This window comes from Sebastes umbrosus, chromosome 12, assembly GCF_015220745.1.
Source record: "Sebastes umbrosus isolate fSebUmb1 chromosome 12, fSebUmb1.pri, whole genome shotgun sequence".
Taxonomy (NCBI): domain Eukaryota; kingdom Metazoa; phylum Chordata; class Actinopteri; order Perciformes; family Sebastidae; genus Sebastes; species Sebastes umbrosus.
The window spans coordinates 29,445,005-29,469,976 of NC_051280.1; the positions used below are offsets into that span (position 1 = coordinate 29,445,005).

The 24,972-nt window shown below is 40.5% G+C and overlaps 1 protein-coding gene across 1 annotated transcript in view; it reads right to left on the reverse strand.

Annotated features, from left to right (window-relative positions):
* astn1 (astrotactin 1) overlaps nucleotides 1-24,972 on the reverse strand; it is a 419,969-nt gene that overhangs the window by 285,008 nt on the left and 109,989 nt on the right. The window contains exons 7-9 of the mRNA XM_037788021.1: nucleotides 19,440-19,589; nucleotides 16,845-16,997; nucleotides 9,951-10,118 (exon numbers count right to left, since the gene is read on the reverse strand). Of these exons, the coding sequence (XP_037643949.1) occupies nucleotides 9,951-10,118; nucleotides 16,845-16,997; nucleotides 19,440-19,589 (471 nt within the window). The remainder of the gene's footprint in view (nucleotides 1-9,950; nucleotides 10,119-16,844; nucleotides 16,998-19,439; nucleotides 19,590-24,972) is intronic.

Consider the following 24,972-nt stretch of genomic DNA (forward strand, 5'->3'; position numbering starts at 1 on the left):
ATCAGTGATTAGTCTAATGAATAGACACTTGGCACTGTCAGTATTTACTAAAGCAAAGCTTGTCTGGGACTGCGATTTCCCAAAATCCACTTAGCGCTCAGGCCCAAGGCAACATTTTGGGGCGATTGCTAATCGGATCACACGCAACACTGCTCAACTGTAACTGCCTGCAAATGGAGGTGCTGTGATCATCTAAAGTCTGGGTTCAGCACCCCTAGTGGGATCGTTTGATATGCAGACGGGGTGAATATTTATAAGATTGATCTCCTGATATCTGTTTGATAAACAAAGAAAAAAAAAAACCTCCAACACTTCACCAATGGGACCAGAACATCTGAGTGGTGAAGGGATGTGGACCGGGTGCATGCTCTGCATTGGCATCCTTCTGATGAGTGAAGCCTTTTAAGCGAAGAACAGTGAAGCATCAGCTTTTTGTTCCGCTGTCAGCTCCCAGGAGAAATGTTGGCCTTGACTTTGCTCAATGTGAGTGATGGCGCTTCACCTTTGGTTCGGAGGGTTACTCAGGGGTAACATGTACAACATGCTCTGCTCATGCTCAATAGGAGGCAAGTGAAGGGCACAGGCCCTGGGCTTACACACCACTGTTAATGGAAAAGGTCAACCGTCAGTACCTGACAGGCTAAAGGAAATCATATTCGCTGATTTCCCTTCTCAGGCTACTTGAATATAAAAAGAAATGACTAAGGCGGTTTGTGATTTTTCCGAGGCTGTTCATAACGACAGCACATTTATATCCAAGAAAATGCTTTTGAGTTGAGTTAGTTCTAAGACTGGGTTGATTTAAGCTAAAGACTCGAGGAGAATGAGAGACTAGAAAAAAAGGCAACACAACCATTTAGTTAGGGATAGGAAACGGTCGTGGTTGACGTTAACCTCATTGACAAATGACTCACGTAACTGACGATACCGACAAGTCAGGTGACTAAAGACTGACGTGAGATGTCAACTTTACTTTAAGTTTCACACACATCTACACACGTATTTCTGCTCTGCGTCATCAACACGTCATCACTAACACTGCTGTAATGGAAAATGACATTGTATGTAATGATGTCTCTTTATGCAACAGTGGAAAGTTACTGTCTGTGTGCTCTTCGTCTCATGTAGTGGGAAAGTACTGAGTGTTGACTTTTACTGGGACACTGTTTGAGTAAAACAACTCCTTATCTGTGCAAAACAACTCCTTTTCTCACAGTCCCTGTTGTAGATTTCTATATAGTCACATTGTAATAATCTCCTGCAGAGCACTCTTCTGCAGACTTTGTGCGACTCTGTATAACCAGTGCCTCTTCTTGCAAGAATAAAATACAACAAAGACATTTCATCTGTTTGGGATCTTGATTTCAACGTTCATTAGGACTCATCTTGGAATACTGAAAGAATTTCCATAATGCTCAGGCTAATCGGAATCCTTAAAAAAATTCCTGAAGCCGGATCATGATCCCGATCGTCACCAAAATCTAAAGGATTGTTCATTGTGCTACACTCCAAACATTTCCATTGAAATCCATAGCGAACTTTTGGAGTAATCCTGCTAACAGACAGACAAACAAACCAACACCGGTGAAAACATGACCTCCTTCAAAGCCTTTGGCCTTGGCAAAGGTAATAAAAAAGGAAATACACTTTTCACTCCTGTAACTCTCTTTCTGAAACCTTTTCATCTCCCTGGCTGTACTGATTTGTTAATAAAAGTGTAAATTGTACTGAAACTGACTAAAAACTTTTAATCCAACATTATCAGGGACCAATTGTTTATTTATGTTATAATAAAGAAGTTATTTATGAAAATAAAAATCTAGATTTTTGTCTTAAAACCATTGTGATGTCTGATGAATGTTGCGGTTTACAGGGCGAAAGGTCAAAAGCCGGCCCGGGCCTTGTGTGTCACGGGTCACAGTCCCTGTAAACACTGAGAGCGTTTACTGTTGTCACGGATGGATTTATATTATAGTAAATGGAAAGCCCGGTGCGTTTCATACCGGTGCTAAAGGATGCCTTGTGCGGCGGTATCGAAAGCCGACGACAAAGCATCTGTATGTGGCGCCCTGGGAATGAGAACGTGGTGATAACACCCCGACTACGGATGAGTACCTCATACAACCCCACTTGAAAACCATCCCTTTAATCAATAGTTAAGTTCCTTACTTCTTAGTAATGAGGTCGAGCTCAGAGGGCTCATCATGTCGTACTGTTGCTTAGCTACGCTACAAATGCTCTGCCCTCCCAACCTTACGTAATTATGTATTTAAAATGCACGGTCCTGTTTCCAGACACATCACCTGAATGATGTGCCGTAGCAACTGTAAAACCGCCTCCTCATCGCTCTGAACATAATTCCTACTTTGCTGCTTTGTTAAATGTGCAGTGACGGCGCTGAAATTTCTGACACCAGAAAGGCAATTTAACATGTTGAATGACAGTCAGGAAAAAACAGAAAGCAATGCCGGAGCGAGCAACGAGATGACAGGAGCTGTAGCATTTCATTTACATTCGCCGCGTAGCTGCTGAACAACGCTAAACGCCTCGTCTCGCTTTAATTGCCGTTCCGACGCGCTCTAAGGTCACGGCACTCAGCTCAAACTTGTTTTACACTTGCAAGGTGTTACATTCCCCTAATTGCTAAATATGCAGGCGCCGGGCCAGTTTCTGAGCTCCACACTTTATTTTCATCACCCAGCTGTTTGTCACCTTTTCAAACATACAGAAACTGAAGTGTAGTTAGGGCGGCCAGACTGAGCAAAAGGTACAGATTGCCCTTAAACAGCCTGGATGTGTTGTGTGTGTGAGCAGCAACGGCTGCACTGGGAAGTATGTTTCTCTTCGTGCACGCTCGTGTCTCTTCAAAATTATTCAGCTCATCAGGCAGATATTCACACGCTGATCCATTATGCAGTCACATTAATCAAGCCGGTATGTTAGGATGTGGGAACATGCGTCTCCAGAGGCACGACGTGTCCTTTTGTGTCTCACACGTTCTAGAGAGAGAAAGAAGGTGGTGAAACCAGACCGTAAAAAAAAACATAAGCCCCCAAAGCATCCAGGTTTAGGGCTCCGCGGGAAGGGAAGCACCACAAGTTAAAACATCTGCCGTCAAGTTTAATGTCTTGCAGGAGCGGCAACAGATATTGTTGCGCCGCATTTCGGTTTTCATCAGCACCTCCTCCAGCAGCAACGAGGATTGGATTCAAGCTATCTATAGCACCTTTGCAATCTCCCTGCAGCCCACACACACTTCCACTGTCACACTGACAAACACACACACACACGTATGCAGAGCGGTTTCATTACGAATGCATCGCATGAAAAATACAATACAATTACCAAAGCCTCGCTGCCAGTCCTGCTGGTCCATACATCATTTTTAAGGAGTGGGCATAGTGTGGATTTTTGGGTGTGTGGGTGAGTCCCGGAAATTATTCCAAGAAAGGCAGCCATGAGACACACTGGTCTAGCTTTTTTGATTCATTTAAAGGTCTCAGAACTCACTCTGTGTCGCCCAGGGGAGAGTTAGGCTGCTGAATAATAGATGCAAAACAAGGAAGGCGCTTCCTCCTCTTTAAATGTGATATTTCTTCCTGTGCTCTAAGATTTGAGTGACGCACTGGCTTTAGGTAAGACTAAAATGATTCATTCCGGACACTATTTTTCTTGTCTCCATTAAGGTTGTGCAAACAAAGATGAATACATTATCTGAGGGTGACCGGAGGAGAATGGGTGAAGTTTGGGGGGGTGGGCGTGGCCTCCAGTACATCAGTGTAAACGAACAGTAACAAAATAACATGTGAAAGTCAAAACTGTCATCTGTCATTAGCAAAAACACAATGACTGTGTTATATGTAACAGTGTGTAAATCCTTATTATTATACTTTTTGTCTGGATGTTCACCAGGTCCCGGGACACAGCTCCATGTCAGTGATGGATGTTTTAATATCCCTCCGTCAATGTTTTAATTCAATAGCATCATAGTTATGCGTCACCGCTATGCAAAGTTATTTATCAATTTGCAGCAGTACTGTACACGGATAAAAGAAAAAAACACAACAGCTATAACATGTAGGCTACGGACATAACAGTGTCCATCTGTGGGCAACACCAAACTAATGTTTCGATCAGTATTTAATGTTTTATTAGACTGTAACTAATCAAAACTCAGGTTTAGTCTAATTTTCGGGACAAACTGGATCAACACGTTCTCACTCCAAACTCGTCAAATACCGTCGCTTGATCAGTGACCATTAGCTTCAGACCATGACACTCTAGGTAGCCCTCTAGCGTCAGATTTGGATGTTGCAAGGACTGTGTGTCAGGTTCCGTTCTTTACATACATAGTGTCTTTTCAAAATAAACTCCTGTATTCACAGGAAACGCAGAGTTTCTACTCGTTACATGCATACAGTCTCTTTTCAAAATAAACTTCCAACGTTGGTTTACTTTTTAGGTTCACTTGCGCAACAATACTACTTGGTTAGATTTAGGCAACAAAAGTACTTGGGTAGGCTTAGGAAAAGATTGGGGTTTTGTTTAAAATAAGATAGTTTGTTACATAAAACAAATAGTTATGTAACAAAACTGGGGTAAAATAAGTCAACGTTGACTTTTTGGTTCAGACAGAGACACGAACAACGGCCTTCTAGTTGAAAGTTCTATGTTCGTTGACACATCCAACCTCCCCTCCCACACGTTCTAAGTGAACTTTCTCGCTCTTTATACTACATCAGTTGTTCTGACCACCTAATAATGACACCGATGGGTTTATATTAGAGCTAGTTGAAAGCCCAATGCGTCCCATACAGATGCTAAAACGTGCCTTGGTATCAGACGCCGAAGGGCACTGATCAAGAGGTGATATTTGACAAGTTGGAAGTGAGAACGGAGAGGAAATTTTTTTGGGGACATCTGGTCACCTTACATTATTCTGATATGAACGCTCTAAACAGATATGAGCAACTAATAATCGTAATATCTGAGTCCTAATATCAGTTTATAAATAACAGAGAAAAGACTCTCCTTGTAACCTCAGGCTGATTATTTTTAAGCAAACAACACGATCGCTGATTTTCATTTGAGGCTTATCCGATTAGAAGAAAATGAAGGCATTTTTTTCATAAAGAAATTCATCTAAAGTTTTGTTGTTGCTTAGCCTTTTTCATGCACTGTACAGCTTTTCTTCTTCTTCAAGCCAGGTCTATTTTTATATGTGAGAAGCCTGTTTTTGTTGGCGAGGCAGAAGTCTACTGTCAACGCCTCCACGGGGACAGAGAACGTGTCATATTTAGCGCCTTACTTTAAAAAAAACATTTCCTGATCAAAACATTAAAACTTTAAGAACTTATGGATGACAGGAGATCATTGAAATTACTGTTCTAATATCTTCTTAATGATAAGAAACACAAACTAAAGTCACTTGAACAATAATAAAAGGAGTTTAGGAATCAGTACACCGCGGCGGCTCGCCTTAAAAATCTATGACATCTATGGAGTGAGATTTAGTTGCAGAAATAAAGACTTTAATGTTAAAACAACAAGATGTGTTATATTATTCTGTTTCACAGACTTTCTTCATAGTGAGTTTTTGGAGTCGGAGAAGATCAAAATGTAATCACTGGGAGCGAGTGAGAAAGAGCTTGTTAAACAATACAACGCTCTGCAATTCTGTTTCATCAGCGCACTGTTCTCATCATTTGGACTGTCAATGTGGTGTGTAGCTTGAATAAAACAGTATGTACATTAGCTAATTGTGTGTGTGTGTGTGTGTGTGTGTGTGTATCAGATGAGGCTGGTTCATAGAGAGATATTTTTGAGAGGCAAGAAGGAGATCAAAACATAAAAAAGAGAGTAATTGGTTGAAATAAACCATTACCAAATCTCATTATCATTTATATAATATTTGTACTCTCTTCTTAAATGCTTCAAACGGTTAAACAAATTTGATCCTAAGATCCCTGATCAATACTATAAGTGCAATATCCATCAGGGTACTTTACATCATTGCTTGTGGGAATGTGAGGAGCTTCAACGATTTTGGACTTCTGTGATACAATATATCTGACAAATGACCTCTTCTCCAATAACTTTAAGACCTAAGCTGTATATATTAAGCGTTTATCCAGACAATTGCTCTCTTACTCATAGAGAAAAAAAAAATTATTGACATTTGTCTACTACAAGCCAGGCGTTCAATTCATGGATGTATAAAGAGAGCTGGCTACAGCGTTGGAGGCGGGGCGCCGTTCATTCCTATGGAAGTTGCTGAGTGGAGCATGAAGCCTAAATGGCTCGACGTCTGAGTGGAAAAGTACCCAGATCTTGGGCAACATGCGCAGTAGCGTCCGCTCGGTCACATGACTCGGTCACGGGGTCCCAACGTCACGTCGTCGTCACGGCTTGCGCTCCAGCCTCGGTCTGAGTCTCATTCACATGAACGGAGGAAGAGAAATAACTCTGGATTTGGCTGTTTGTGCGTTTTACAACTTTAAACCTAATGTTTAAATAAGGGCTATTAGAGTGTTCATAAGTTCATTCACCTCAAAAAAACTATCCGCTGAGTTACAGACGTCTCTTTCCCAATGTAAGATTATGGGAAAAAGTATTTTTGGGCCCACTGGCATCACGTGACGGACACGGAAGTTGCAGTTCCGCCGTTTGGCCACTATGAAGGTTGGGATCGACGACCGGCGCTCTGTGTTTGAAAATTGTTGGTTGGCCCTCCCTTAGCCACTGGTTGAAAAACGTAACTTCCGGTTCCCCTTTGTGAATGACGAATACAGACTACCGCCACTTGCTGGTGTGGAGAGTTATTTCAACTCATGCAGGCGCAGAACGTACGTGCTACCTGGGTGTCAGCTGCAGTCTTTGCAGTGTGTTCAACATTTTAGCCAAGACAAAGGCGACATGAGGCGACGCAACAGTCAGCCTTCATAGTCATGGGACTACTTGAGTTTTTTCCCAGCACGTATCATCTATCAGCCAGAGGTTGCCGGTCAAGCCATTACAGCCAAGTCACTGTTTTCAAACCCCAGCTGCATGTTACATCAGTCTCTCCATTAGGTATTCAGCTGACAGCCTCTGCAAGCAAATTTGTGCAGTTGCAAAGATATAAATTGTAAGCAGTTGTGAGTCACGTGAGTCCAATAAAGATTAAATGCAAAAGTACAAAAATATTGTGCTAAGATGGATTTACTTTTCACTTTCAGGTCACAAAGAAAAATGTATATTACGTAGCATCAATCAAAAGTTATTGACACGCTGCTCTTCCTCGACATGCCTCCAGTATAATCCATCAGTCACTTCAGGCACGCCATCAAGCTTACAGTACATCTATCCCTACCTCCAAGCCATCGCTCATCCACCCAGAGTGTAATGGTGCTTCACCACACGTTCTTGTTGCTCAACAAAACAAAGTAGCCTATATGCAGAGTGGAATAGATTTTTGATATATTCTATATTTTCAGATGTCTGATTGTCACACAAACAATGAAAACCCCCCCAAAAAAACACTTTTGTGAACATCTGACGACAGATTCAAGGCAGAAAACTGCTGGTATTTTGCTGGTGGTAATGTTATTAATGTTATAAGTTAGTATCAAGTCTGACATCGGGGAAATAGTGGAGGTATAGTTAAGGTTAGGCATTGACCTCGAATGGTTAAGGTTAGTATAGGTCAGCCCTGAAGCCCCGCCCCCGCTGCTAAACAGAGCGTTGTTCGCTTTTTTATTCAAAAGTTTCTTAATATTGAATGTGAAACATGTCCAAATTGCACCAAATCAGACACCGCACGTTCCCAGCAACACACCTACCAAATGTGAAGTGGATCGGATGAGCAGTTCTTGAGATATGCAGAGGACACACAGACAGATTCCTCGATTTATAGTTAGATTTAGCTGTGATAATCCACCAGACAATCTTCTACCAAGATAATAGAGGCTTTTATGAGAAGAACAGTAATCAAACTATAATTGGGATGCCTTAACTGTGGTTGTGCTGTTTTCACATAATTGCCCAGTTACATCTATCAAACACGCGATTTCATTTTCCTCTGTAATTGCTTTTTATCATTATTGATATGTGTATTTAGTTTTAATGTTTTTTTCCTGTCACTGAATCTGTTGCTAAGACCTCATTGTTTTTTTTGGGGGGTTTTTTTTGCTGTGAAATGTACTGGACTGTTAGTCGTAGAGTAAACAATTGGATGGCTTTGATTCAAATTTGACTTAATATATTCAGGCAAAAACAATAACACCACAATTACACACTAGATGAAGGAGCTCCGACAAGTAGAGCACAGTTTGGCAAATTACTCCTTAACCTTTGCAAAATCTCAAATTATTTTCATTCTGCAGTAGCTCGAGACAAAAGCACTGCATACTTATCTGCTATAATTAACTCATTTTTTACTTCTTTTTTTTTCTAATTTCGCTCATAAAATCCATCCAGTTTAAACTCGATGGTGTACGCAGGCTTCCTGCTGTCACCCAGAGTACAAATGAAGTTGACAGTGGAGACATGCAAGCTAATTGATCCGCTCCGCAGACAGCTCCCCAGGGGAAAGTCAGGTCAAGTGCTCCAGACAATCTATTTTCCATTTCAGGCCCTGCAGTGCGATGGAGCATAGTCACGGTCACACCTGTAAACAATCAAAGAAGCTCCTCCGTGCAGCCGCAGTGAGTGATAAACACTGCAAGTTCTGGTGGCCTTTTTCAGGACTGGGACTCCACAGAAGACAAGACCTGGAACATCCTCCTCTGTCTCCTACCACAGGAAGTTTACCATCCAATAACAACTAGTGAATAAGCAACAAAACTGTGCTCCGTAATGCTATCATCAAGCCAGTTTTGTACAAACAACTGCTTTCTTAAATTGTCCACTCGGTTGCACATTCAGCAAGACGGAGCTTCCCACTGTTCACTGAATTCTAAAATTAAAAACTGTCTGGCCTGATGGATAAACATTTTTTGGATAGACAGGGAGTTTATTTCTTCAATTAGAACAAACTCATTTGATGAACTGAACATGTGCAAATTCCAACGTATTCTCATACAACTGTTCGTATGACATCTTACGATCTGACATCCCTTTTCGTTTGTTTTCCTTCAAATGTCCAGCAACACATGTCGATTTCTGCTTGTCACATACATACAGTCCTTTCAAAATAAACTTCCATCTTCACAGGAAACAACTTCCTTAGGTTTAGGCAACAAAGCTACTTAGTTAAGTTTAGGAAAAGGTTGTGGTTTGGGTTAGAATAATTAAGTGGTTTTACTAAAGTACGTAACTTACGTGACAAATAAATCATTATTGACTTCTGGTTTCACACAGAAACCACTACCCATCTCCCCCAATCACCTCCCTATGGCACCATTTATATTTCCTGGTTCACGATTACGTTAATTACACACTAATTGATTTTGTGTGAAGTTTTCCGCATTCCCGCATCACATATTGGCATCGCACTGGTGAGAAACGGCTTTAAGTCTGAAGAAGTACACTTGTAAGTTGGGCTGATGATGGTCCTATAACCGTAATGTTCAGGACCTTCTTGTCATATTTTCTTAACATTTGGCCCATAATATAATAACCTAATTCTTTTTTTAACATTTCAAGAGCCTCTTCAAAGTTTGTTTTTTGGTCAGTGTCAATCAATGGCATATTTTCCTATGAATATGAAATATGATTTACAGGGTTAAACAAAGTTTAAATAACCATTTTATAATAAAGTCCACCATTATCCATGATAATAAATATCTTTATGTATATAATTAATATGTTTAAGATGCCAAGGCTACTGCATGTTTACTTAAGATGGTGGAAGCGAGTCAAGCCAGAGGCAAGATCCTGTTAATTCCAACTAAAAATTAATGAGGTTTCCATGGTAACAATCCCAGTGCAACACAGAACTGCTTCTTGTTTACGCCGTGTCCTGAGCTCACCTGTCTCCGGGTCACACTGGTGCTCACAGGGGTCCAGGAGGCGTCGTCCACACAGCTCGTTGAGCCAGGGCCCGCTGGCGTTCTGCTGGTAATACAACAAGATCTGGGCCGGGTTCAGCCAGTCTGACGCGTCCAGCTGGCTCCCCTGCAGCAAAATGAACCTCGATCCTGGAGGAGGGACGGAGGGATGAAAAGACACAGAGTTAGGGAAGGGTTGAAGAGTCAGAGGGAAGAGATGAGAGATGGACGGAGAGTTGAAGAGAAGAGGGAATAGGAAAGGAAGCAAAGGGATGCGGAGGGTGGAAGAACAGGAAAGAAAGAGTGTTTCAGAGAGTTTTTAAAACTTATTTCTTACACTCATTAAAATATGAAAAGAAAAAAGAACAAAGACTGTAAGACACAGTATTTTTTGGACCTTAATGCTACTAAAAATATTATATATCTATAATATTCAGCTGATTTAAAGAAATCCTTAAAAACCTTTCACCTTAAAAAATCCTTAATAACCTTTCAGCATATTGTAATTCAAGTGTTCTGAGAAAAAACTAGACTTCCGCACCTCCTAGCTCTGTTTTTAGGCTTTAACATGACAGGAGACTTTAGCAAATCACAGGTCATTTCAGTTCCTATTGGCTGTTCATTCAACGGAGGCAGCTGTCAATCACTCGCAAACTCCGACCAAATGGTCAAACTAGGCAGCGCTGATCAAATGTGAATCCATATTCTGGTACTGTAATGCCTTTTTCTCGCATAAAATGTTTTCAGAAACATCTTGTAGTGTACGGTTTAGCTATAAAATGAGAAAGTTTGCTCCGGCTGGTGGCGGTGCTTGATTTTTTTCAGACATTTTTCAGATCTTTTTTTTTCAAACATTTTTCAGGTCTTTTTTTCCAGACTTTTTTTGTCCGACATTTTTCAGACTTTTTTTTCAAACTTTTTTTTCAGACTTTTTTCAGGTCTTTTTTCCAGACTTTTTTTGTCTGACATTTTTCAAATCTTTTTTTTCGGACATTTTTTTAGATCTTTTTTTTCTGACATTTTTTTCACACTTTTTTTTCAGACTTTTTTCTGACATTTTTTTCAGACTTTTTTTTCAGACATTTTTCTGATCTTTTTTTCAGACTTTTTTTGTCCGACATTTTTCAAATCTTTTTTTTCGGACATTTTTTTTTATCTTTTTTTTCGGACATTTTTTTTTATCTTTTTTTTCGGACACTTTTTTTTCAGACTTTTTTCGGACATTTTTTTCAGACTTTTTTTTCAGACATTTTTCTGATCTTTTTTTCAGACTTTTTTTTTTCAGACATTTTTCTGATCTTTTTTTTCAGACTTTTTTTTTTCAGACATTTTTCTGATCTTTTTTCTGATCTTTTTTCCTACTTTTTTTTCCTACTTTTTTTTCAAATCTTTTTTTTCCTACTTTTTTTTCTGAAATTTTTTCAGACATTTTTAGGATCTTTTTTTTCGGAAATTTTTTCAGATATTTTTCAGATCTTTTATTCAGACATTTTTCAGATCTCTTTTTTCGGAAGTTTTTTCAGATATTTTTCAGATCTTTTATTCAGACATTTTTCAGATCTTTTTTTTCAGACTTTTTTTTCGGACATTTTACAAACTTTCTCATTTTACAGCTAAATTCAGTACTTTAGAGGTGAGGAAAAACTTTCAAAATAAAACAGTTTGATAAAAGCAGAAAATAAATATTAGAAAAAGGAAATATTAGCTGAGGACTTATTTGGCTTAAAGATGAAGCTGGACCTAAAAACATCACATTAAAAGCCTCAAACAACCTCATCAACTACTACGGTGTTATTTTGAAAAATGATTATTATGATTTAGTATCATTAAAGTAGGAGCTGAGATCCAGCCAAGACAGCAAAGCTTGACGGCTAAGAAAATAAAACATAAAATTGTTCTAACCGTGTGAAACACTCTAATGAAACAATACCTTTAATAACCAAACTAACGCTGCTGTTGGTTATTATCAGTAACCACAGGCTGCCCCTTTTGTTGCCCCGCAGCCAAACACATGCACCAGGAGGAGGAGGAGAGCAACGGTGAAGAAAATAGAGCTTTGAATTCTGTGTACACATTTCCCATGATGTTTGGATTAAAATGTGCAAGGATTAAAACGGTGAAGGTTCAGACGATGTGATAAATAAATAAATCACATGTTAGTGTACTTTGCGCAGCTTAGCACTGAAGGAGGGTCTTTGTTTGGCTGCGGGTTTTACTGATAAACCTTTCCTGCTTTGTCCTTTTCCTCTGGTGCAGAGGGGAATTGTGTTATGGACTTCTCTCCTTTTCATGTGTTTCTTGCTGAGCCAATGACTTTACATACGGTGCTTTTAATTCAGTTATGTTTAGGGCGATGGCGCACACAGATTAAATTAGCTACATGCCTCGGTGACTGTAACTGGATGGTAACGTGGTTAAAGGAAGAAAGCCTGTAAGAAAAGTTTCTTACAGGCTCTAACTCTAACTCCTCTAACTCTAAAACTTTTCAGACTGCTCTGAAGTTTCATCTAAAAAAAACAAGAAGAATCAACAGCTAACTACAGGAATCCTACAAATTTTCCACTTCAAAATTCCAGATTTCCAGACTCAAATTTCCAGACATTTTGGTTGATTTTTCCAACCATATTTGACTTTGTGACTTAGTGCAGAGGATTCTATGACATGGTCACAGGGCTTTTGCCTTTGCATGTGGCTTACAAATAAACAATTTAATCCTGAACACATTGGTTGTATAGTTACTGTATATGAATGGTGATGACACGGCAACAAAAAAAAAATCACAACCGCGAGCATGGTAAATGAGACGGGGTGAGTGTTTCAAGCTGAGGACGAAGGACTGAAGTCGAGCCGGAAACAGGGAGCCCCGTCCCTCCCCGCAGGGGAGAGAGGGTGCAGCGAGGACCGACGGCCCCCGGGAAGCGGCAAGCCACCTTCACCCCGGGCCTTTCAGGTCACTGCACTCCACTGCGGAGGAAATGCGCCCGGCGAGGGGCGAGCCAGACCACCCGTTGAGATGTGTAAAACTATTTGTGGTTCATTATGAAACTATGGCAGGGCTGCCACAGTCTAGGTAATTAATGGGAAACACTGCTGTGTTGATAAGCTGCATTATACTGTTGTTTAGTTTTCAATGTAAATTGCATTTGAGCAGTTGAGGTAAATTGTGGGTGTTATTCTGTTACTTTAATTGAAGGAAATGAGACGAGGACTGCATACATTAGTCGAATTTATCTGGAATTAGTACCAATTTAAAAGTTGATATTGAATTGTTGCATTAAATACACTTGAAGACTGCGTTATCACAGGCTTTGCAGCTTTAATACTTTACTGAAGTGTCTGGGAAATATCTCCTAAAGTCAGTTTGCAACTGCCTGGAAGAAGTAAGTTTTTAAAAATATGCAATAATTTGAGATTCATCCAGCCAAAAAAGAAAAAAAACAGCCACCTGGAGAGAGAGGCCTGTGGACACCGGACGTGCCAGGTGTCACTACAATACCCGACACTGAGTGTTATCCGCTGTGTGATCTGTGTAAATTAGCAGCAACACTCACTGACCAAAGCCCCCCGTCCGTCTGCAAACACGGGGCGCACTGGGCATTTGCTAACCCGAGCATATTTAATGACTTCTTGGCAGGCTCTGTGTTCGTGCCCTAGTTAGTGCCATCCCCTTTGATGATCCCTTTAAAAATAGAGCACACACTGCAAACGGCCGGACACATCTTGTTTGTCTAATTGTGGGGAGTCATAAAACTGCTCGTAAAAACTTTCAAACTTACGACACCAATCAGCGATGTTTCTGCTTTTATGGCACATTTTATGTCCTGCAGCATTTGATGTCTTTTGGCAATCGGGGATACGCAATATTTAGATTTTTTGCATCATGAAATGGATTCTAATATGAAACAGAAATGTTTTGTGGATGCATCCAAAAAAAAGACTAACCTATAAAAAAACCCTGTATGTATTAGGATATGAAACTGGAGCCAACTTGACTCAGATATTCATCATCATCATCATCTCAAGTGTGGATCTCAAAGGAGGCCACGTATCCCTGAATGGACTTCCACAGCTAGAATAGGTGGAGTGGGCACCAGGTTTTAATAGCTCATTTAAGCACCAAAGCACTTCAGTCAGGGTCTGATTAGGGCTGTAATGCAGGAGTTTAGCAATATCACGTGATATATTCATGAGCAGAAAATGTTTCATAACGGAAACACTAAAACAACGGAGAGAACAAACAACAAACGAGAAAAAAACATTCAAGAAATAAGTCTGACTAAAAACCCAAGTCCTTGACATTTCAGTCACTCAGCGGCTCATAAAATGAGTTACAGGAAGAATCTTGAAAATACAAATTCCCCAGATGGTAGGCATTCTTCTTAGTGAGTTATCTGGTGGGGAAAATACAATGACGGGCAGGTGAAAAGTAACAGAAAAAGATGACACAGTCGGACGAAGAAAGGTTTCTTCCATTGTTGTAATAATTTAATTGAAGACATCTTTCTAGGTCATTGTAACTCGTGTTTTTAGCCACGCTAGCGAAGTTGCTTTAGGGATGGCAATGCCAGTTGGTTGGTGAGTCTCTGCTTTGGTCCAAATTGAAACATCTCTTCTAACTATTGGTTGAATTGTCATGAGACTTTGTATGTATACTCATGGTTCCCAGAAGATGATTCCTAATGACTTTGGTGATCTCCTGAATTTTCCTCTCGCACCACTGTGGGTGATTTTAAGTGAAATTTCTCAACAATTATTGGATGGATTGCCATGACATTTGGCACAGATATTCATGTTCCCCTCTGGTTGGATTGTGATAACTTTGGTGACCTTGGGCCAACATCTGGTCAACATTTCTATCTGGTCATAAACCAAATACCTACAATATTAAAGGTGCTGAATGTGAGATTGACAGCATTTCTATTGCCTCCACACGGTTCTCAACATGGTGACAGCTGAGCCAGGGGCTCACAGCTCACAGTGCTGACAAAGCTAGCAGTGTTAACCTGGGGGGGAACTGGAGGGCAGGTGCTACGCTTCTGCGACCGCGCCGTCGGTTGGGACGGCGTTATCAGCTGTAACCGCCGTATGAGAGCAGCGCAGAGTGGGCGGCCGTGAGCGAGCAGGGCATGCTCACATGCACGAACATGCACTAAAAGGCACGGCCCGGCTATGTCAACAAAGCACAGAGAAGCTCTGATTACAACACATACAGAGCGACTTCATTCTCTGCTCAGGTAGACATTACTCATCTATATCTATACAGTAGTTCTTTACTGCTATATTAATGCTCTGAATATCAAATAGAGCACCTTTAAAAGGGTCCTTCAGTTCCCACTCAGGTTAACACTGTTAGCTTTGTCAGCACTGTTGCTGTTGTTTTTACTGTTAGTGCTGTTAGCTGCGAGTCTCTGGCCCAGCCGCGGCCATGTTGAGAGCCGTGCGGAGGCAATAGATATGCTCTGAATATCGTATTGAGCAACTTTAACAACATTCCCATCTGCCTCAGCTGCCCTTTGTGTTCAGTGCAAGTTAGCAAATGTTAGTATTGGCACTATAGGCATGTTAGGCAGCTAAAAGCTAAGTACAACCTCACGGAGCTGCTAGCATGGCTGTAGACTCTTGGCTTGTTCGTCCCTCTTCACCGGCCTGAAGGCATTTTTTCCCTCTTTATGAGTCGCTAAGAATGCCCAGCTTTCTCCGAGTTTGTATTGTCAACATCCTTCAAATTTTATGAGCCACTGAGTGACTGAAATGTTCAGGTCCTGGTAGATGGCCAGTGATAGTTTCAGATGTAATTTTGACATGTCCCAGACGAGACACAGATGGTAGTAGAAAACCTATTTCCACAAAATACAATTTGAGATGATAAACATTCCCCACATTTTTATTTTCGACTCCACGTGAGTCATAGAGAAAAGTTTGTCCTCTCCTTTGTTACAGTATATCTTGAATAGATGTTGTTATCCTGCGTAAACAGACTCCAGGTGATTACTTTCCCTGATTTGAAAGGCAAGGAGAGAGGTGTCACTCTACGTTTCTGTGCTTTTTCTTCACAGTATGTGAAGGCAGAACACATGTGCAGCTGTTGGCATTAATAGCTTCTTTCCCCCCGTGGTAGAAATCCAGATTTTCATCTGATTCGCCGTGACATCAAATCAAGCCTGATGAGATTGTGGAGACATTTATGGAAACATTCTAAATCGATCCCAGTTTTGTAATTCAACAGGCGGATTCGCCATCTTTCATCTCTCCTTTCAAAGTTCCCTCCTGGACGCCTCCCTGGAATTTTAATATCTCCCTGGCAGGCCGGCGTATACCACCGGAAAGCAGCGGCGCTCCGAATCAAATCAGACCTCGTGGATGATAGATGGGCGAGCCTAGTCACAGTCTATAATACATCTGGACTACAGGCTCACTCCTGTGACAGCTGAAAAATACCAATGAGCAAACCAGGAACCAGGGCTTGGCCCCCCGCGGTGCTGTGTTTTTTAGTTTTTTTCTGCAGGTGCTCCATTGAAATTCATTAGCGAGGTGGTTCAACATATCAGAAAGTACAAGGGGGGAAGAGTGATGGAGGGTTTTTGCGGCGGGTGGTCACCGCGACCTGGCCTCAATGTGCTGCGATGCTTTGAGGGCACATCTGTTGTGTGGTCTCACATGGGAAACCTGGCATTTACCTTTGTCTTTGAGAGAGCAAAAAGCACACCGGCAGCAGGCACTCCGTTTGAGTGAAATAACGAGCTGTACTCCCGGGAGAGCGGCAGAAAAATGCCAGCTCAGCCCCCTGGGGCTTTGAGCGCCCACAGAGCTGTGTGTGTGTGTGTGTGTGTGTGTGTGTGTGTGTGTCTAGAAAGGCTCCATGTGTTAAAGCCTTACCGTCAGCGATGAGGTGCTCTGGCACATGTAGGATTACCCGGACCGCGATGGTGCAGGACATGTGAGAGGAGTAAACCAGGCCGATCACGCAGCTGATGACACTGATCAAAGTCAGGGTGGTCTTATTGATGGGGCTCCGCGGGGAACCTGCTGCTGGAAACAAATGCACAGGGAGGGAAGCGGGGAGTGGTGGGAGAACAACAAACGATAGAGATGTGTGAAGCAATGAACGCTTTTTATTCCCCCTAAAACCCCCCCATCCGTACCGTAAACACACATGCCACACAAACACTTACACAGGGAGTCATTTTACAAACAAGCCAAAAAATGTGCTTAGAGCCCATGAAAAGGACCTTTGGATCAAAAACCCCACGCCTTTGGGAGGTTTAGACTCGGTGGCACAGAAATAAGGTTTTACCTTTGAAGGGGTTTAACATCCACGCTTGGATGTGGGGGGGGGAAATAAAGAGACACGGGCCTAAATAAAAGTGGTTCAGAGGTTGTTTTGCGCTCCCTCTCTGCCGGAGCGAGAACGCTTCCCTTATCTCTTTTACTCCAGAGTGCGACACAGAAAGTGTTAAAACATGACCCACAGTGAGCATGCATCCATGCACACACACACACACACACACACACACACACACACAGACACACACACACAAAATAAACCAGTGACCTTGAGTAAAGCCACTCACACTTTGTTAAAAGAGGTTATGTTTTTTTCACGAGCGAAATAACTCTAGATTACATTTTAAATTACTCTGGCAGAACTTCCTCATTCAAAAGCTGCCCGGAGGCGATCCTTTACACAAAAGCCAGAGTAGAAAGCTGACCTGTCGTATTATGTATAAAGCTACTTTATTCAATCAAATGACTTGCCCAGAAAAAAACTGGATGTGGGGCATAATTTCATCTTTTTTTAAAAAAATCCTTTTATTTTTATGACATGACAAAACTTTAAAATAACCATCATTTATAAATGGTAAATTGATAGTTAAATAAATGTAGTTAATAGTTATTTTACTGTTAACAAACCATGAAATTCTAATTAATAATGTTTACTAATTATTAGTAATGATATAATTTATGTTATTTTAACAGATTATTGTTACACATATTATAACATTTTATATACCATATTATAAGTATTTGTTAATGATTTACGAAATGATTTGTAAATCTTTAAGAAAACGTTTGTAACATACATAGATAGACCAAATATTTGTAACACTTGTTAATGGTCTATAAACATTATTTGGATTATAAAGTTGCAGTTGATGATTATTATAGCTTGTTAAATGGTTAATAAATACTTTGTAAAGCACCTCTAAACATTATTTAGATAGATAGTTAATTCTTTGTCAATAGTTAATAACTGGTTTCTTGTCCGTCTATATAAGTATGTAACACATTTTTTTCTTAAAGGTTTACAAATCATTTGGTAATCTCTAACAAATAATATATAAAATGTTAAAATGTGTGCAGTAATAAACTGGTAATAAATACTTTACTAATGTAATCAGAATGTAATTATTATTATCAGCTGTGATACGGTAAAACATTTATAAACTATTTATTTCAAATTACACAAACTAATTATAAAATAACAGAAATTATAGCATTACTAATAATTAACAAACATTATTAATTATCATTTAATTGTTTGTGAAACAGTAAAATAACGATTAACTAAGTTTAATTAACTATTAATTTAACATTTATAAACGATGGTTATTATAACCGAAAAAGGATCTCCAGTAGACATTTTGGCAATTATATAAAAAAGTGGAATATTTCAATATTCTCCCCCCCCCCACTCTTCATCATTCCTCTGACTTGCAGAAATACTTCTGTCACGCTTCATGAGTCATTCCTTTCCTCTGGATGCACTGTAAACAACATAGTTAGGGCAGCGCTGCAACCACTTTATTCTATTCTTGAGCCTCGCCGCTCTAATTAAAGGTGTTGGCTACACTTCTGGAGGCATCGCCGTGTTTGTGACACCTGTGCACATGACGCGCGAGTAATTGGCTCCGAGGCGTTGCGAAGGCTTGTAACGCCGTCTGACAGCAGCTATTAATTTGAAGGCATTGTGTCTTTATTTTTTATTTTTTCACCCCGATGTCTCTCTTCCACACCCCATTACTGTACATCAAAAGCTACGAGGACATGGCATGCTGACAGATAAAGCGTGCTGCAACCACATCACTTTGACACATTTGCACAGGCTCCTCTTCGGAAATAATATTTGTAATATTATTTCAAAATGTTTTTTTCATGTCGTAATATGCGGATCGATAATAAAAAATATTCCAACCTCTGATCTCATTGTCTTGTTTGGTTTCAGTCAACAAGAATGTATGCAGATGCACTGAGATCAGCGTCACATGCTCACAAGTACAGACACAGCACACTGTACACACAAAGTTCCACGTAGTTCCTTTAGGAGTGAAAATCATGAGCACACACACAGAACACTGGAGCCATCCATCTGCTATATGCACTGCAAAGGTCACTTGTCATGCGTCATGGCGATGGCAATGCCATCAGACGGCGGGATAAACTGTCTGTTAAAGGTGTAAGAGTCCTCCTTACCCCCTGAGCCCCACGCGCTGTTGGCGTTACCATTTCTCATACCTCGACTCCGGCGGCGACTGCGGTTTGGGTCGGTGTAAAAGGCCAGCTGAGGCTCGCTGTCTGCCTCCGTTCCAGAATCCCCGTCAGGGTTCAAGAAAGTTGAACCCGCTGTTGGATTCACACATGAAAAAAAAATAAAATAAAAGATACACCTACAATGAGAAAAAAAAAAGGTTCTGGACCAACGGTGGGGGGATTTTGTCCTCGAGATGGCCTCGGAGAAGATGTCAGGGAAAGGGCAGCCAGAGGCAAAGACTCAGTGTGGAGACAGATCAGAGCAGAAAAAGTTTTCTTCAATCAATAATTGAAATGTAGGTTAATGGAGATGGAAGCCAAGCAGAATGTTAACCTTATCATATATTAAAGAAAAGCTTGAAAACAACTTTTTCTCCCCCCCGTGAGCACATACTGGTTTAACTTTAGCTTTTACTATTTTAATATTATAGATCCTCAGATTGGACTAAAAGAAAAACTGCTGCGTCGTCTTCGTAGGAAATGAAGACAGACAAAATTTCCCAGTGGGGCTGACCCCAATGCTTCGACCGTTGCCATGGTAATCAGCCTCCAAATCAGTATTCAAATGCTTAGTTTTTTTGTTTATTTGAAAATATATAAGTATGTAGTAACAATTTCTAAATAGCCCATGAAATATGGAATAATCAATATCAAAAGCAATAAAGGAATAATAATAATAATGCATTGTTGGGTCAAACAAACACAGGACTTTCACTCAAGAGACCACTGTTCACGTCCCGTGTGAGACCAAAAGTTAACACGTTTAACTACATTTTTTTATACACAACTTAAAATATGTACGTACAAAAAAACACATGTCTTTGACCAACGGGGCCGCAGTTTGTGTCTCATGTGAGACCAAAAGTCAACGATGACTTATTTGAACTTATCTACGCAAGTTAACTCACGTAATGTACGTAACTAGGGCTGCCCCCCCTCTTAGTCTGATTGTTCGACTAATCTGTTGTTTTGGTCTTAGTCGACTAAGATTTCTTTTGACGATTTGTCGTTTTTTTATGCTTTTTTCATGCTGAATGACTTATTTCAAAGAATCTTATGAGCACATCTCTGGTAAACACCAGATTTAACGCGATGCTTTTGTGTGATTATTTGTGGAATAACTCAGTTTTACAGACCTGTCGATTAAATCAACTAAACTATTAGTCAACAGAATCCAATTAGTGTTAGTTGACCAAGAATTTCTTTGATCAAGAACAGCCCTAAACGTAACACACTTAACTTGCGTACGTAACTTAAGCTACGTAACAGGTGTACGTAAACCTAGCCAAGTAGTTTTGTTTTGATTCACAACATAAACCACGAGTTTAAAACTGCGACTGTTTCACAATGTGCGGGTAGGTGCAGTTTGCCCCGTCTGAAGCATTCAAATGGTAGTGATAACAACACTGATAACGGCCACTTTATCTTTTACAACTTTTGTTGTAATTGTAAATAGTCAATTCCACTACTTTTCTGAGTTTTTAGTGAAATATGGAAGGCTACTGCCGCCTATTTCAAACAGTCCTGCATCAAAAAAGAAAAGGGTTCAGAAAAAAACAAAAAAACATTTAAAACGTTTCCCTATCTTATAATGACTTTTCCCCATTTCTGGTTCAGCTGTGGAAGAGCAGTTCTGAAAAACTGATTTCTCATAAATGTGCTTGTTGCTTCTTCCCGTGTTTGACAAAACGGTCACGCTGCTTTCAAAATGCTGTTTTATTGCAACTTTAAGAAGTAATACAAATCAGATTCAGCATGTAGGACAGCACCCACGTTTATATACCACCGACAGTTTGTTGTCACAGATCAATAACAATGCACTGTGAATCGGTAACAGTGTCATATTAAGTGTTTGGTACTTGTCCCTGGAGTTTCCATGGAAACACAGGTCCTGCTCCTCTTGATATAGAAATCTATCTAAGCAATTAGGAGTGTATCAGATACGGTGTATTTATAAAGATGTGCAGTATTAACAGCTAATGACCTTTAATATACACAAACTGAGAAATATGTCAATATCGATGTACTTCTCTTTACAAGATTTAATACATAAAAAAGGTTTAAATAGGAGCACTGTACAGTCTGTTTGTTAAAGTCTAATGACAAGCTTCACCCTCTTACGCTTTTAAACTTCCAACTTCTCTGTCTGATTTATCATCATATTATGATGTTGATCGGAGGTCAATGAGCCTCTCAGTCTCTATTTGTTCTACAGTATGTCTCTCCACCCATTTTGAATGTTATCAGACGACTGACTGGCCATTATCAGTGGTTATCACTATCATTCTAACGCTTCAGCGGCAGTTCACATGCCACATCTTTCCACTGATGTCAATGTAGACGCAAGGCATGGCGCACTCAAATACAAGAGCAGGTTTTGGTTGCTTAGTAACGGCAGGCGCGACAGGAGCACAACCTCCAGAGCACATTGACTAAAGGGATGAAAGCGGCACGGCTGGCGTTTTCCACGTGTTTTAGACGCCACACGTGTACGGCCCCCTCGGAGGGGCCAAACTGCACATGTGTGAAAGTGAAACTTAACTTTGTGAAATTAAAACAAGACAACTTTAGGTTTAGGCAACAAAACTACTTGGTTAGGTTTAGGAAATGATCGTGGTTCGGGTTAAAATAAGTATGCTTGTTACGTAATCTAGTCTACGTAACATTGTGTCAGTTAAAGGTCCAGTGTGTAGGATCTGGCGGTATCTAGCGGTGAGGTGAGGAGATTGCAACCAACTGAAGCCTCTCCTGTGTGCCAAGCGTGATGGAGAGCTATTGTGGCCGACGTAAAAACGCGAACGGCCCTTTCTCGAGCCATTTGTTGTCAGAGTAGCGTAGGACATTTGGAGCAGAGCCAGTGTGTAGAATGTGTGTGTACGTGGGAAGTGAGTGATGAAGCAAGAGAGAGAGTGGCGGTGACGAGAGCAAGTAACGTTATCGACTCCATCCCAAACAGGAAAAGTTAACAGAGTTTGATTTGTCCGTTCTGGGCTACTGTAGAAACATGGCGGTGCAACACGGCAGACTCTGTGAAGAGGACCCGCTCCCTATGTAGATATAAACAGCTCATTCTAAGCTAACGAAAACACAACGATTCTTAGTTTCAGGTGATTATACAATAATGAAAATATTAATATTATATTCCATTTTGGCCAATAGATCCCCTAATTATTGCTAACACTGGTCCTTTAAGTTACGTAACAAAAGTACGTAAGTACAATTAAGTCAATGTTGACTTTTGGTTTCATATGGGACACAAAGAGCGGTCTCCCAGGTTAAAGTCCTGTGTTTGTTAGACGATTTAACATGTAAAGGGTAAATGACATTTGGGATGGCTGCGAAAGTGAATCCATTGGTGGATGACATACATACATACAGTATGCAAGATGATAAAACATGAAGACTAAATAAACAGCTAAACAAGTACAACACATATTTGGCTGTGGTCTTTTGCTGGATGATACCAACGTGATTTTTTGTGTTTTTCATGTTGCCATTCGTGAAACAATGCCAATATGCAAGCCTTCCTGAACAACAGGAAAGGAAGGATGCAAAAAAATGAAGGGAATGCACAGCTTTGTTTGGGAAGATAATCCTACTCACACAACGTAATCGCTCTCCGTTTTGCATTCGGACGAGATAGTAAACGTCCCTCTGTTGCTTCAGAGTAGGAGGCGGAGTGAATGGAGCCTGACTGGTCTGTCATTTAAAGCCACAATATGATCTTAAGGATGACGTACAAAAGCCCGCTCGTACAATACAATATGTCCGTAATGCATTTCAGCCGGGTGTGTTTTAGCGGAGGCATTAGCTATATTTAGAGGGCATGTATTGAAGCTTGTCTTACAAGTGTTAGCGGATTGTGGATCACAAAGTGAGGGGGGGGGGGGATCCATCAAAGCAGCAAAGATTTGCTGCCTCAGCGGGATGTGTGTGAACTGAAACAAAATTCACGCTAACGTTGCTCAGTGACACGAGCTTTAACAATCCCCAACCAAGACGCAGTGTTTGATTAAACTAGAAAAAAATCCCTCAGAACAAAAAAAAATGGGGGAGTGAAAACACTGTTGGCAGCAATGTCAATGTGACAAACTGAGAAGGACTTTTCCATGACAGCAGCTTCATCAGCTTTTCATATTGTTGGCTTTAGAACAATATGCACTGAAGATATGAATGCTTAGTGTAAATATTATTGGCAGCCGTGACTATCTGACGGCGCAGATGTTGCCGTTGCTTTGCTTCACAAGTGGGAAGGGCCTTTTTCTGATGACACCATTGTTTCGGCAGCATTTCACACGACTGATTTAATAATAAAGCAATATTCACTGCACAATTTCCCCACAGAAATGTTTACTGGCAGGGAACAAAGTCCTCTGGAACATTATTCAGTGTGCTATTAAAACACTGCTGTGAAATGAAGACAGATAAAACCTCCGTGCAGCGATTGGGGAGGAAGACAGAGCTACTTCTTCAAACACACAATATGTTCTAATAACTACAAAATAAGAACAAATAGGTAGACTTTAGTTAACCCTGAGGCCTCAGGGACATGTTTGGCTTTTTAATTTTTTGATCATTTTGGCTGTGTTAATGCAGGTGGCACCGATTTTGGCAAGGGTTTGAGTAGAATTTGGAAGTTCAACATGTCACAAGTCTAAAATAAACTGTGTAGCTAGACTCTTAGCTGTGACCTTGAATTCTTGAAGAAAACTTGCACGCCTCCACAGTGAACGAAGAATACAAAAACAGAGAAAAGTCTTGATGAAATGAAATAAACGGGAGCCAGGTTTAACAACAGCAAAACAACATCTGTTCACAAACTTTCACTGAACTCGTGCAGTATAATCCAAGTCTCATCTATCCAGTCGTATGCTCACTACTCACACGTGCATTTTCGCTAAAACAGGCTAACACTAGCAGGTGCGCTGCTCGTCCGTGCGAGTCCAGAAGTAGTCCCTTAAAAAGCTAACCTATAGATGACTTTTTTTTTTGCAGGAAATGATCAGATTTCACTATACTTTTTCGTTTTTGACAGGTAATGTGCTGGCTGATCTGCAGCCAGCTGTACGGATAAATTACCTAATAAACTCGTACATGTACAATATATATTCTGTTTGGACCATTTTAGTGCAAGCTGAAAAGGTGAGCCACTTTGTCTGAAAAGGCCTTGTCTCTGCAAAAGGATTTTGTACATTGTGCAAGTAAGTGCAAGATTGGATGTTCTTCCATCTTTGTTGTTCATGAACAAAATCTCTTTCTCTCTTTCTTACATATTTTCTTTTCACAGAGTTGAGCATTTTGGTCTTTCTGAGCCAGCAATAGACACATGTACTAAGAATTGTACAATTGTTGTATGCCAATGACAAATTGTTATTTCCCAATAAATTCAAGGGTCACCTACTTCAAAGAATGTAGCCTGTGACGATGTAGCCTTCAGAAGACAGACAGCCAATGGGCTAAGCCTGCTGCTCTTCTG